Raw genomic sequence first — 14382 nt, 5'->3', positions numbered from 1 at the left:
ATAATATAATAGACGGGAGAAAACAACCTTGCAGATGGATCTAATGTAGCTACAATATTGTAATGTGGAGCGAAGGCTATTACAACAAAGGTATCGCTATGATCAGATATTTTAAATATTTTAAAACGCGCATTTCCAAGAAGTCACGCCCCCTAGTTGAACAAGTGGAATCTGAACCTAAACGCGCCTCTTGTTATTTAATAACAGCCAACATTTAGGAGCCTAGTTATTCCTAACAAGTAGGCCTACTACTGAAGCACCACTCAACCCTGCTCACCCGCCGTGTTTTAGCTCTGTGTGTGAGGGTCTCTATCTGCTTGTGTGTGTCTATCACTATCTGTGTGTGTCTCGAGCTGTATGTGTGTATGTGTCTGCATGTGTCTCTATCTATTTGTGTTCTTGTCTGTGTGTGTGTGTGTGTGTGTGTGTGTGTGTGTGTGTGTGTGATGTTCTAACTGTGTGTGTATATTTGTCTATCTACCTGTGTGTGTGTGTGTGTGTGTGTGTGTGTGCGCGCCTACCTGTGTGTCTTGTGTGTGAGGGGGCGGGACATCAGGGGGGAAGGAAGAGGTCATGTTCTATTTCCTGTGAAATGGCTCTGAAGAGGGGCCGTTGCTACGGCGATCTGCGGCAACAGATTCGTCGAGGGGCTCCTTCAATAGAGCGCATGTTAAAAGCGCACGGCAGGGAGAGAGCACACGTGCCACATTGGTGGTTCCGTGCATGCTTCCCCCCCCCCCCCCTCGACGGTGTTTAACGTTTATTACAGTTTGTTTACCTTGGAGACCCTCGGCTTAAATAATTGGTGATGACAAAGAGTCATGTTTGTGTAACCCTGAAACAAGTGGCCAGGTGTGCGGATGACCCACATACACACAAACACACACACACAGATGTAGACCACCACACAGACAGTTATAGACACACACATTTACAGAGAGACACGCGAACACACATACTCACACAGATATAGACGCACACAGAAACACACTCACACTCTGAAGGGCACTTCACAGGTACCTGGTACAGTGGTGAATAGTGTTCAGTACAGTATGAACGTAATGAACAGTATACTGATGAATATATTATAGGAGCCAGTGAATATCAGGAAACACACGCATATCTTATAGTGGGTATAATTGGATAAAAATATAAAGCATAAAGAATGTATGTATGGTGTCATATCTTTCATTGTAATTCCTATGAGTTAACGTTACATGGTTACGGGTTAACTTGTGCCCCCCCCGTCTATCTGTAAAAATACAACTCTTAATTCACAACCTGTCTAATCCCTCTTTGTTTAACCTCCCTCCCAGCCCTAAGAGAAGACCCCCGCTCAGAGATCAGAGAAGTTGACACCCAGACAAACAGCTGTAATTACAGACATTAGCCTGTGTTTTGTCTCCAGCCTTCATTTCCAATGAGCCCGTAATGAATGAAAACACACGCGCGTGAGCGAACACACACACACACACACACACACACACACACACACACACACACACACACACACACACACACACACACACACACACACGAACGTGAGAGACAAAAGAGTGATGTCGTCTTTTAGAGGACTTAAAGACACTGGCAGCAGCCCACACAGTGGTTTTATTAATAAAGTCCTCGGGTTTATCCACTGATTGGTATTGTGTGCCCTGATGGATTCTTTGCAGAGAATACAAATGCCCCTTTTTTTTGATGAAAAAATGGCAGCTCTCCTTTTTTTTCTCAAAGCCATATTTTGGCAGGAGTGATTATGGGGTTTGTGTTCAGATAAATACCGCCAAAACAATAGCGTGCAATCAGGACTTCATAAACTGGTGAAAAGGCCACAGACGAATTAATGAGGGTTCTTCTCAGTGCCAGGGGGAGACACACACACACAACCACTCACACTCTCTGATGGAATCACAGAAAGTCTATCACAGACATATTACAAGTAAATCGTTCTGGACGCATTTTATATCCAAACGAGGCGGTGGGAATAGGACTCTAACCATGTAATTTACTGCTTATTTGGTTGCTTGTTGTTAGTCAATACACTCAACACTTAACTGTTTGCAAACGAATTGGCTATCACTGTGACCATGGTGGTAAATGGTTAAATCTGTTAACTTTCGTATGTCATCAAACAAAAACAATTTGATGTGAAATGCATTTGCTGTGTCGAACAAATAAGGAAGGGCTACATCTTCTTCATTCACCACATCCTATTTAGATGACCTACATTTTGCCTCTATTCTCCTTTCATCATAAAATCCTCTCCCCTCACAGAATATTTGAGCAAACGTGTGAAAAGATATTCAACATAAAGATGGTTTTATTGTAAAGGTTGTAGTGGCAGACTATGTCTTGCACGGCGGCACGGACTGGATGACCTTTTCCCCCACCCTATCCCCGCCACAGAAGTTGTATCTGTGTCAGAGAGTGAGAGGGAGAGAGAGAGAAAAATGTAACAGGGGGGGTTAAAATTTGTATTTCATTCGCAAAAGACACTTGCTCTTTATAAAACAATGATAATTTAATTTGTCTTTGATCGTGACTTTGCGTTTCAATGTATGCACTTTAACTTTTAATTCACAACTAAGGTTGTGCGATCTCTCCTGAGGGCAACATCCTCCCTAATCCCCATAGCAACGGATGCTTCAAGTTTCATGTTTAAGCAGTCGTTCACACCTAGTCTCATGGTGCCCTCTAGTGGTGAAACCTTTAAACTCTCGCTTTGACCGTCAATACAGCCCTAGAACCATGCAGTATTCTAAAATCGTATGTGAAGATTCTAAAATACTTGAAACGACTCTGGAACTTTCCTGATTCTGGATCAGGTTCTATAAAACTGGGAATGATTCCGGAACTTCCCGCTGTGAGAGATGAAGAAAACGGGAATGATTCTTGGCTTACGTCTTATTGTCCTTCCCGCGCACCAGCTCGATTCTGGAGGCACTGTATGTGGGCTTAATGGGGTTAAAGATATGGTTGTTCCATTGGAAGGTCATCTCCTTGATCTCGCCTACATCCTTGTCGGTGTTGATGAGCAACTCATAGAACCCTGGAGACAGCATGCCCCTGTGGGTGGAGGTTAAGTGTTAGACTTAGGAACACCAAATGTCTTTATAGGTAGCTCAAATTTATTTTATATTTTTCAAATGAACTCAACACAAATGTTTGACATATTTTATGAGGCGGTGGCACCAGGATTAGGTGGCACAATAATAACTATAACCACAAATGGACATTCAGGGCAGTTAAATCTAAATGAGTACAAAAACTTTTGATTATTTAAATATATTTAGACATTTCTATCAATAGACGCCATGGCCATATGTACAGAGGCTCAGAAATGTTCGTCTCTACCAATCTGGAATAGAGTACAAACATGGTTGTAGTTTTTTGTCTTTTAGTTGTTTGGTTGGGCGTCTTACACATGGAGCTGGATAGACTCTGTCTCTTCGCGGTCTCCCTTCAGGGAGATATACATGAAGCCAGGGTTGGGCCAGACGGATCCTTCCAGCAGGACCTTGGCTCTGTAGCTGTACCCTGGAAACACACGATAGAAATGGGTGGTTTCAGAATCAGAAGTGGTGTGATTTCAGTAGGTTCCCATACAAGGTATTAGTTTCGGTACGTTGGTGCAAGAAGGAAATAAAAGATAATATTAGACCTTGTGTTCATTGTTGACATTGTTTATGTCGAGATGCTTTTTGTTCTTGTCCCCATGCTTGCAATCGACTGGCTCAGTTGACAATCTCGTTCTATATTTATTCAAATCACCAGGAAGTGAGCCCTTCATTTTGATTCAGAAGTGAATGATTAAGGATTAAAAAAATCACTCCTTCCTATACTTACCTTCACCAATTGGTAACAAATGTTGCCCTGCACTCAGAATTCAGAATGATCACATTGCCTTGAACGTGGCCAACAACCTTTTTGTGTTACTACTAAAGTATTACACTTTTTGTAATAGTACTTAATACCAAAAGATATATCTTAGTCTTTGCTCCATAATAACATGTAATTATATTCAGCGTGAGTCACTTTGGATAACTTGGTATTACATTCATGCATTGGTACTTAGGACAAAAATGGCTGTTTTTTGGGTAACTAGGTATGACAGTCATGCATTGGTACTTACGACCAAAAGGCTCTTTTTTTCCTGTGGTGAGGAAGAACTTGGTCCCGGTGGGGACAGAGGTCAGGTTGAACTTGATAGCTGACTGACCCATCAGGGGACAGGAGGCCCCGGTACATGGGAAGCACATTCCCTGCAGAACACAGAGACCCGAGGAGACAATGACGTCCTCCGATATATATAGTTTGTACCGAACAACTTAATTGAAGTGGCCTACAAAAAAATACTTTTTGGAGCTGGTTTGCACTTTTTGTAGCTAGTCTACAAATTCTGAATCAGATGAAGGTCAAAAATACATAACGCCATTCTACAATGGTGTTGTGAAATATATATTTGTGCACACCGTCTGGTTATGAAGTCATATCTATTAAACTATGATCATGGCATTTTATTTCCAGAGTGTGCCATGATCATATTTGAATAGATATGACCTTTATCACCAGACATGCACTGCACCTTTACCAAACAACAATATCTACACCATTCAAAAGTGCGGCTTTTCACTTTTTCAGCAAACATTTTATATTAATGGCCATCTTGTAGATGGAATATGCCTAAAGTACATTATTTAAGCGTTCCGCTTTACGTCATTATGATCCAAACGTCTTTGGAACTTTATTAATAAAGTAAAGCCTTACAGTTACCTTGTATAAAGAAAACATGAAGGAATTCATGTTTTCTTCACATTTCAAAGTTGTGCTCTGTGTGGGACCTGATTCAGTTCATGACTGCGTCAGAGACACGACCCCTCATGTTTACCAGGCTCCGAGCGAGCCCAGAGGGCCTGATGGGTTCTAGCGAAGGCTCCACTCTCTGTTTGCCTGGGCCCCGGTCCCGGAGCAGGATGAACTGTCGTTACCAACGGCGACAGCTGCAGGCGGGGGGGGGGGGGGGGGGGCGCGGCTTGTTGTCGCCGTGGTGGCGTGGGCGAGCAAACTGGGACGACTAAATCAGTGGTTCACAGCCATATCGGTGTCCTGGGTGACAGGTGGTGGCCCCTGCTTCATACATGCGGCCACTGTGGTCACAGAGCCGGGGCCAATTTCTCCTACAACCCCCCCAAAACACACGGTGAGACACTCACAGCGGCGAAGCTTTCCTTGTCGGGGCAGGGGTAGGCCACGAAGCCGTGGGCCTTCACTGTGCTCTCGCTGTAGTACTGGTAAGCCCGTGCGTGGTTACAGCCGTCAAAGTTCACGTTGCCTGGATTGAGGAGGAGAAGGAGGCAGGAGGAGAGGTTTGGGATTAAAAAGGGAGGTGGAGAGGTTTAGGGTGGATGGAGGGATAGTTGCCTGACCGCACACTAGCTAACTGTTCTGTCAGCCATTCAGGACGGATTTCCTCCTTGAAATTAGACTCGAAGTAGCAGTCAATTTAGGTGACATAGCACGTTGTGGAGGATTTTAAGGAGTTGTGAGATGGAGAGAATAGGAGGAGTGTGGGTTGGAGAAGAGTGCGCGTGCGGAGGAGTGAGGAGGGGAGGAGCAGGAAGGAGTGTTGTGTTAAAGAAAGGAACAAGGAGTGAGGAGGAGGAGCAGGAGGAGGGGGGCATGTGAGGGGATGGTAGGCGGAGGAGTAAGGAGAGAGTGTTGAAGCTAGGAGGAGAGGGAGGGAGTGTGTGTTAAAGCGAGGAGGAGTGACGAGGAGAGAGTGTGCTAAAGGGAGAGAGACAGATGACATTATAACAGTATTATTTTTTCTCCCAGCAAGGGTCTACCAGCGGACCCTCAGCTATGCGACACTTGCTCCCCCCCCCCCCCCCCCCTTATCTGGGAGATCAAAGATGGAGGACTCAGCTGTGCATAATCCCCATTACCATCCTCCTCCCCCTCCTCTGTAGCTACAGCCTCATGCTACTTGATCCCCGCGACGCCTCTGCGGTACATTCCAAACAGAACCCACTGTTCCATCTTTGGGAATATCTCCCAACGGGAAAAACTTGGGTCTGGACTGGAAGATCTGTGGCTGGTGACGACGGTCCTGTCTAGCCTCACTGGTGGGTCAGGGCATTAAAACCCTCACACCCCTCACCCTGCTGGGGATGTATTCCCCCAGGGGGGTCACCCATGCTAGGAATAACAGGCTATAACTCACGGTATTGTAAGCGATATTGGATAAAAGCGCTCCCAAATGGCGTCTAACGGTCAAGTCAGTATTTTTTTTTATAGAAGAAGATAATGGGTTAATGGTAATAATGGGTTGAGGGTTGTGCAAATCTTGGACTGCATTGTCAATCCCACTTCCTTAAAAAAAAATCTTCGGAAAACGTGGACCTTTCACATTGATTGATTGTCATTGGTCCGGGATTTGCAGCCTCAAAATCTGGAAAATGTCAATGGTCAAACTTTTCGGGAATCTTTCTGTCGGTTCCGAGTTCTCCCTGGGCCAGCTCACCTTCCCAGATGCCGTCCAGATTGCTGGGGCTGCCGCTGTTCTTGCTGCAGCCAGGCATCAGCTCCCCTCCATTGGGGTAGAAGTCAATATGGCCCATGTTCCCAGACATCCCTAGACCTGCAGTTGGTAGGGTCAAATGGATTTTGTTGAGAAACAATGAGGCCATGCGGTACCGTTTTCATGAGATAATTTGTTAAAGTGAATACCATCGATCAGCGAGGTTTCAAATTAAATCCTCAGAATTTCCAAATGACAAGTTCTCATTGTGTTCATTTACCTCCTAAACCCCAATATTGATAGAACAAATGTTGGTTGTTTTTACACTTTGGTTTATGTCTCTGGTTTTAATGTTTTAAATTATGTTTTTGGCCTTACATGTAATTATTTAACAAACAGGGTTGAAAGCCAGAGTATAGCAGAGTCATATCATGTGGCTTTGTGTTCAGAGATAAGGGTAAGCTGATGTCCATCAGCTTTTTTTGGCGACTCATCATTGTGCCTTCACGGTATGGCTGGCATGTAGCAAGCATGTAGAAAGTGTGAACCGACCAATTGCGTACCAAGCTTGTTTTTAGTGAACGGTAGTGAATCAGTGTGAATCACGTCTACGAAGGCGGCGTCGCTAGTATCCAGGCGCACGTCGCGGCTAGCTCCCTGGAAGTATGGCTCCACGGGATCCAAACCTGTCCATGCAGTAAGGGGACAGAGAACGATTGAATGGAGTCTATCTCATCCAGCTAGTAACTGTTAGAAGGTAGCTCATTAGACAACGGTGGTTGTCCAATATGTTGAATGGGGACAACATACATATCTACTTCATAAAATGCATTGATGATTTTGACATCCAAATTCCATGCTCAGAACACACAAACTGTCTGTCCTTTTGGGCAGTTTTTGACGGGCATGCTGTGGGACATACCGGTGATTCGTGCGAGATTGGGGACCAGTCTGCCGACCTCGCCAGCGGCGTGTGCGCCCAGGCTGTGTCCGATAATGTGGAACTTATCGGCCGTCTGCTTGTAGTTGCCCTATGTCACGCCACCAAGCACAAAGATTAGATCTAACCCAAGCATGCTAGGACACTTTCTTCAGATATTGACTTTTACCCTAAGGTTGGAGATGAATCTATGTGTAATACTTTGTGTAGCCTGCCTATACACACTAACAAGAATTTACCTGTATTTTTTTTACATTATCCTCCCTTAATCTTGCTGAAAGATACTACCCACATTTTCAAATTTGGAAAACATTGAAGACCACACACCTAACTATAGATGAGGGTGTGTGGTTTCCTTAAGCTAACCGACTCCGTTCCCGAACAGTCCTGATTCCCAAAACCGAGACTCTTGGAAATCGCAAATGCAAGATTGCATTTGCAAACATTTCTTAAGCATAAGCTTCTCAAAAACTACGGACGAAGTCATGGAGGCGGCGTGATAATTGACTGTACACTAATCAGTTTCCCAAATTCTCAACATTTTAGCTTTTTCTGCCATGGCTTCTGTAGTGATTACCAATCAGGGTTGCTCCCAATTGGCTATTATCTTTCCCATCTAACAATCCACTCACTAAGTAGGCCTACTCGGCTGACCTCAGGGTTCCCTGCACACTGCAGGATATTGGATCATACATTTTTTTATTTAGAATCTGTGTGGCCCTGATCAGGTTTAACACACTCAACGACACAGTACAATCTATAATCTGACCAGAGCAACAAATGGGAAATCGGGCCCCAAAAATCGGTTGATCGCTGCACCAATGTACCACCGGTTCTCAGACCCAGACTGTGTAGTGGGTGTTTGGAAAAGTTGGGCCTCTGACGACATCGGTCAGGGATTTTGGTTCCACAAATCAGACCAGTTAAGACAACGGTCCAACTTGGCCAGGGAACAGAGTGAATGTTGCAGCTGAATCTCACAACTTACGTATGTGCTATAGCCGTGCTTGACTATACTGGAAAGTGGAAAAGCTTGAGGGTCCCCTGTAGGGCACTGTGAGTGAGGTGCTACCCTGCAGGGCATCTCCGCTACACCAGACTCACCATGAGGAAGTTGATCATGTGGGCCACCTGGGCCGCCACCACCCTGGCGTTGTTTGCGGCCTGGGCGTACGGCGCTCTAACGCCAGCCTTCCACTCCATCGCAATGCAGTTCACACTGTCCCACTTGAGCATGTCCTGGTAGACGGTCACATCATGTATTAGAACGGCCTCAGGAACCACAGTGAGGCCCAAGCCTGTGTAAGGAAGTGTGAAGGTGTTAGTAGCTGCTCCTGCCAGCAGAGGTTCTACATACCTTGCACATATGCTGGGCCCAGTCCTCGTCCTTGGCCTCCAGGTATCCTGGGATGATGAAGCGTGTTGCCTTGAGCTTGTTGTAGTTGGTGACCTTCATTATTTTTGCGTCTGCCTTGATCTCCTGCCGAGGTTAAATCCAGGATTCAGTTGGTTTATAATGCTACTGTTTAGTCTATTGAGTTATTACGCAGCCATTTGTATCCTAAGCGACTTACAGAACACGGCTCCATGTCATTTTAAGAGCAGGTCAGGGTTAGGTCATCAAGTGAATAGTGCCTTTCTATCTGAACTGCAACTGTAAGTTGCATTGGATAAAATCGCATGCTATAGTCTATAATTTCGTTTGTAAGTCATTTATTTAGTTTTAAAGCCTATCGATACCGATCTGTGTTGTATTCCTTGGGAAAATATATTTATTGTACCAAAGACGAAATGGCGAAATGGAAGTATAAAACTTGCATCTGTTTTTTGTGATTTTGATTTGAATCTGTGACGTGGAATCCGAATCAACTAACGAATCAACGGAAACCTCCATCTCTACGCTAAAGATCGACCGCCCCTCTGCTCACGTGGTAGTACTTGTTCTTCGGGGTGAAGAGGAGGAAGCGCGTTTCGATCATGCCCGGCACCCAGGGCAGTTTGGCGAGGGGGCGCTCTTTGGTGCCCCCCCATGGCGGCAAGTCGCTAAAGCAGCCCAAGCCATCGTAACAAACCTCATCAGCTGTGGACGACAACCACGAGTTGATCAGGATGGTAGGCCTACTTCGACAATTGGATGCATTTCGGTTTTTTCAAATGTGCATATATTTTCAACAATATAATTCCTAGGACTACATCATTTGAGAAATTGTTCATTTGTGATTTACAGACAAAATATGACAAATTATTTTAATTTGCATTTCATTTGTTGATGAAAATCCTGTGTAGTTTTGTTACCTGCCTAGTATCTGCTTATTCATGTTATACAGGACACAACACAATATTAGAACTATAAGAAATATCGAGATAACTTGCCATATGCTGAGCCAAACAGGCAGAGGACCGCACCAAGAACCCAAATCTGTGTCATCTGGTGAATAAAAGGTCCATGGGAAACATGTCATTATAAAACAAAGACAGGAATTATCGAAACCAAATCCCGTAATTAAGAGGAACCCATATCTAGTACTTACCTCTGAGCAATAGATCCAACACTCTGAATATAAGCAGGGGACCTTTTTATAGAGCAACCAGGTGTTTTCTTCCCCAAACGAGAATGGGAAACCCACAGCTGTGCTGGTGTCAGGGACACGTCACTCATTACTTGTTTGCGGTGGAGATATTTGATTAGTTACATGTGTTTCAAAAAAGGCCCTTATGTACACTAAATGTACAGTATATGTCCTGTTGTCTTATCACTTATCACTTGTTTGCGGTGGAGGTATTTGATTAGTAACACGTTTTTTGAAAAAGCCTTTATGTGCAAGTTTGTTCATGTAGGCCTACAGTATGTACGGCCTGTTGTCCCCAAGGTTTGAAGCGTTTTATTTGTTGGAAAATCTTGTTTGTCTCATGCTTTGATCTGAATCAAAGGATGTTTCAAAAATTGCAAAAGGTTGAACAATCATAGGCACCTGTGTGTATCTATCCATTATCAGGGTCCTGTACAGTATGGGTGTATCAAGGGAATAAAACCTTTCTGGTGCACCAGACTCTATGGTGGATGAGAGAACTGATCATACATTTGACCTGACATTATTTTCTTTGCACTTTAGTGATTAAAGAAACGCACACAAAAATATGTAGGCTACAAATATATATTTAATAAATATTTTTATATTGAGCAATAACACCTCGACCAACATGCTACATCCCAACCACCTAGCCTCGAGCTTCACATGCTGCAAGGAATAATAACCAATTGATAACGCACTTTTTTGGTTTGTTTAATTTAACATGTCTTAATGCATGGATTAAGATGCCAACAAATACAACTTCATTAACCTTCCAATGTGTCGTATTTAGATGCTGGTAGAAGGCTTGAGCGAAAATGTTGCACATTGAAAGTTATAGGTGGTAGAAGCTTAGTAGCCTAGTTGTAGTTTTGCTGGGACAGGAACGCAACTCAAACAACAAGTGCTGTCCGTTTAACCTACTTTACCGCCGAGCTTATTGATGCATTTGCACTGGAGAATACGAGCCAACAAGCACTTAGCTTTCTGTCTCACCTTAAACCAAGCAGATAAAGAAATCACAACTTTATTTCCACCCTCCTCCCTTATTCGGCAGGTGGCAGGTGAACATTTTCAATAACATTTCAGTAGGCCTACTGCGGTTTCATAAAGGTAGGCCTACAATCAGTTCATTTATAGGGGCGGGGGCCAGTATAGTGGACAAAATATGTACGTTTGTTTTAGATTCAGTAGGCCTATAGACTCTCATGCGGCGCTTGACCACGGTGTTTGGGTGTGTTGTTGGTCTATTGTGTCGCCGACCTGGGCCGCCCATTAAGGAGTCCAGACACGATGCTGCAAAAAAATTTTTTTGTGTTGAGTCCAACAGATGGCGTCAGACAGCAAGCAATGCCGTTCCTCTTTCGCTCTCCCCTCAGTGAATCGCTCTACCTTAATAGCCTCCATTCATATGGAGTCACGATTTAAGGGCTTTATCTTTTTGATAAGGAAAAATCCAGTGCGTAGGCTTAATGCATACGCGTCTAGTTGGTGGTGTCCCGAAACAACAATATTGGGATGTCTTATCATCTAGTTCTCTGCGCATTAACGCCTCCACACGGAACAAAAGATGTTAAATACACAGTCGCAGAGAAAATATAAAATATTTAACGGAGCGTCTACCTGATAAGCCTCAAAACATTGACCCACATGGACTTGTGGGGAGAAGTTTAATTTCAGATCAATGAGTGGACCGCGGGAGCTGGGTAAACAGCCAGAGACTAATCTCTACCAGATGATCCAGTGAGAGCATCGGGCTCTGGACCCCGGCTAATCCATGCGAAAACAGCCCTAGGTGCACACTCCTCTCCCGGGCCGCTTGATAAATACTGGTCCATTATAGGTGTCTGGCTGGAGGGAGTTTTCTAAAAAGAGGATCAGGGCTTATTTCTCTCTCTCTCTCTCTCTCTCCTCTCTCTCTCTCTCTCTCTCTCTCTCTCTCTCTCTCTCTCTCTCTCTCTCTCTCTCTCTCTCTCTCTCTCTCTCTCTCTCTCTCTCTCTCTCCTCTCTCTCTCTCTCTCTCTCTCTCTCTCTCTCTCTCTCTCTCTCTCTCTCTCTCTCTCTCTCTCTCTCTCTCTCTCTCTCGCTCGCTTTCTCGCTCTCTTCTTTTAGGTATTTTAGGTCTGATCCGTTTCGATGCTGCTGATTATTTATCGATGGACGGAGTTCCATGCATGATTTGTGTGAATGTATGATTTCCGAAATAATTTGTTATAAGTTAAGAGTTGAGGTTTACGCACAATGCATGCGCGTGCATCGACCATGGAAACTTGATACAAGGAGACAAGAAAATGTGCTTCAAACAATGGCTCACCTTGGACGAGTTCAACTCTTTGGCCTGCATCTTTTTTTACTCACATTACTCACACGTTATGTTTCTATTCCATTTTACGCATGGGGTGCGTGCGTGTGAAGGAACAACGCGGTGGGTTTGTAGAACCGAAAGACGAAAGGGAAATTACGCCGTGGACAGTGCGACCAGATTTGAGCCACGATAAGGAAATAAATACACCAAAAAAAGAGACGACATTGGGTCTGCGCTGTGGCGGCTTACCGCCGGAATGTTAATCCTCCTAATATATTGGACTACAGTTGGAGAGGCTGCGCGGGCCTTCGGGCTCCGCATCTGGGGCCGAGGGGAGGAGGAGGAGGAGGAGGAGGAGGAGGAGGAGGAGGAGGAGGAGGAGGTGGATAGGGGTCAGAGCGGAGGACAACTCAACTCCTATAAAGCCGATAAAACAATAGGAGACGTGACGGCTATTTTGTTCCACGTTAAGTAGGCTATATCGTAATGCCTACACTAGCAGCGGTTCATATTTTTAAACGTTACCCGAACATAGTATTTTCCTCATACCTCCCTGTTACAGTGTTGTTGGAGTGAGGCTGAGGAACATAAGGGTCGTGCGTGCAAGCGTGCAGCTTGCGGGGGATAAGCGCGCATGTGTGGTCCGAGCAGCCCGAGGGAGAAGGACCCGCTGGACCTCATAGTGTTTCTTTATTATGTGGTGGGGTCCCCCTGCTTATCCACCCTGCCGCGAGAATGAAAGGGTATAATTCTTAAAAAAGAAAAGAAAAACATATCTATGTTTAACCTATGGGTTTGTTTTATACTATATATGTTTTATACTAGGCCTACTATACTATATGTGTGTGTGTCTTCTATTCTATAAATATATAGGCCTATGCGTAAAATCTTTTTGGGATTAAATATATTTTTTATTAATCATAATCATTTCATATAATGTAGCCTATAGGCTATACATATATATTTATAGTCAAGCCTAAATAATCAAAAAATATACCTTGACGCCTATAGGCTAGTGCCTATAGGCCTAAACGGGTCCACCGTGTAGCTATGGACGAGCCCATCGTCGCACCTGCGGTTCTGTGTCTTTAAAACCTTCATGTAGGCCTAATGTAAGCACAGGTTACATAGAGCTCATTATTATTGAACACATACTTTCTGTTTTTACCACCGTAGGCTACGATAAACATGAAGTGAATCGAGTAGCCTACATTTAACTTTTTTCTTTCTTTAAAAAAAGAAAAGATTCATAAATTAACATTTTATTTATTCTATTTTAAATTATTAACGCAAACAACAGACAAAGAACTAGCCAATCCCAAAAAGTAATTCAGTCTTGTTAATCATTTTTACAAGCCACACAGATAACTATAATTTCCTCTAATCCTCAATCGGGAACAAATATGAAAAAGTCTGCTAATAAACTAAAATAATTCTGTTTGTATTCGAACACTAATTGCCATGAAGTCGCTTTCTGCTCGAGTCTCAATTATATTTATTAGAAATCCCTCGTCGTGGCAGTGATTTATCATATCCAAGATGAATAATGAAGTGCTAATAGATGCTATATGTTCCCCGAAAATATAACCAGGAATTATTTGTAATTAGCAAATGCGTTGGGTCAGGTCACTGATAATAAGTCTTACTCGAAGAGATTGAATATTAAATGAGAAATCTGCTCGTTTTAATAAAACATGAATCCTCGCCATTGGGTGTTGGCATCAGTATTCCACATGGTGTAGAGTGCGACTGAGCCTGATGGAGAGCGGTGCTGATGCTGCTGCGTAGATTACATGCAGTGCGCTGCTGATTAATAAACGGCTTTAAACGCTTCTTGGTGATGCGCAATCGTCCCCCTTACATCCCCTTTTCAATCACTTTAAATCGAGTGTAAAACGTATGCATTTGCTCTAATGTGTCTTAATCTCCGTCTGCAAATTAAATCACGGTAATAAAATAAGAAAAAAAATCGTATAGGCTACCTACAGTCACACAACGAGTATAATATATTTTACCCCTTTTCAAAGCGTTTCACGTGTAATCA

At 43.8% G+C, this 14382-nt stretch overlaps 1 protein-coding gene across 1 annotated transcript; it reads right to left on the bottom strand.

Moving 5' to 3' along the window:
- Nucleotides 1-2305: 2305 nt before the first annotated feature.
- LOC132473146 (inactive pancreatic lipase-related protein 1-like) lies at nucleotides 2306-10093 on the bottom strand. Its single transcript, XM_060073136.1, has 13 exons — nucleotides 9995-10093; nucleotides 9837-9891; nucleotides 9392-9543; nucleotides 8821-8943; nucleotides 8568-8702; nucleotides 7446-7554; nucleotides 7087-7209; nucleotides 6527-6643; nucleotides 5217-5335; nucleotides 4136-4265; nucleotides 3426-3540; nucleotides 2905-3069; nucleotides 2306-2418 (listed from the first exon to the last, which is right to left on the bottom strand). The coding sequence occupies exons 2-13, from the start codon at nucleotides 9889-9891 to the stop codon at nucleotides 2349-2351; spliced, it is 1413 nt and encodes a 470-aa protein (XP_059929119.1). The 5' UTR covers nucleotides 9995-10093; the 3' UTR covers nucleotides 2306-2348.
- Nucleotides 10094-14382: the final 4289 nt, after the last annotated feature.

The sequence above is a fragment of the Gadus macrocephalus genome, chromosome 15, assembly GCF_031168955.1.
Source record: "Gadus macrocephalus chromosome 15, ASM3116895v1".
Lineage (NCBI taxonomy): Eukaryota > Metazoa > Chordata > Actinopteri > Gadiformes > Gadidae > Gadus > Gadus macrocephalus.
This window is presented reverse-complemented; position numbering and strand designations above follow the sequence as displayed.

Bases quoted from the DNA above. Each gene is read 5' to 3' on its own strand.
- LOC132473146 (XM_060073136.1), bottom strand. From the start codon at position 9,891: ATGACACAGATTTGGGTTCTTGGTGCGGTCCTCTGCCTGTTTGGCTCA. The intron at 8,703-8,820 runs GTATGTAGAACC...ACCGTCTACCAG, and splicing joins GGGCCCAGCATATGTGCAAG to GACATGCTCAAGTGGGACAG. The intron at 7,210-7,445 runs GTATGTCCCACA...CTGCATGGACAG, and splicing joins CAATCTCGCACGAATCACCG to GTTTGGATCCCGTGGAGCCA.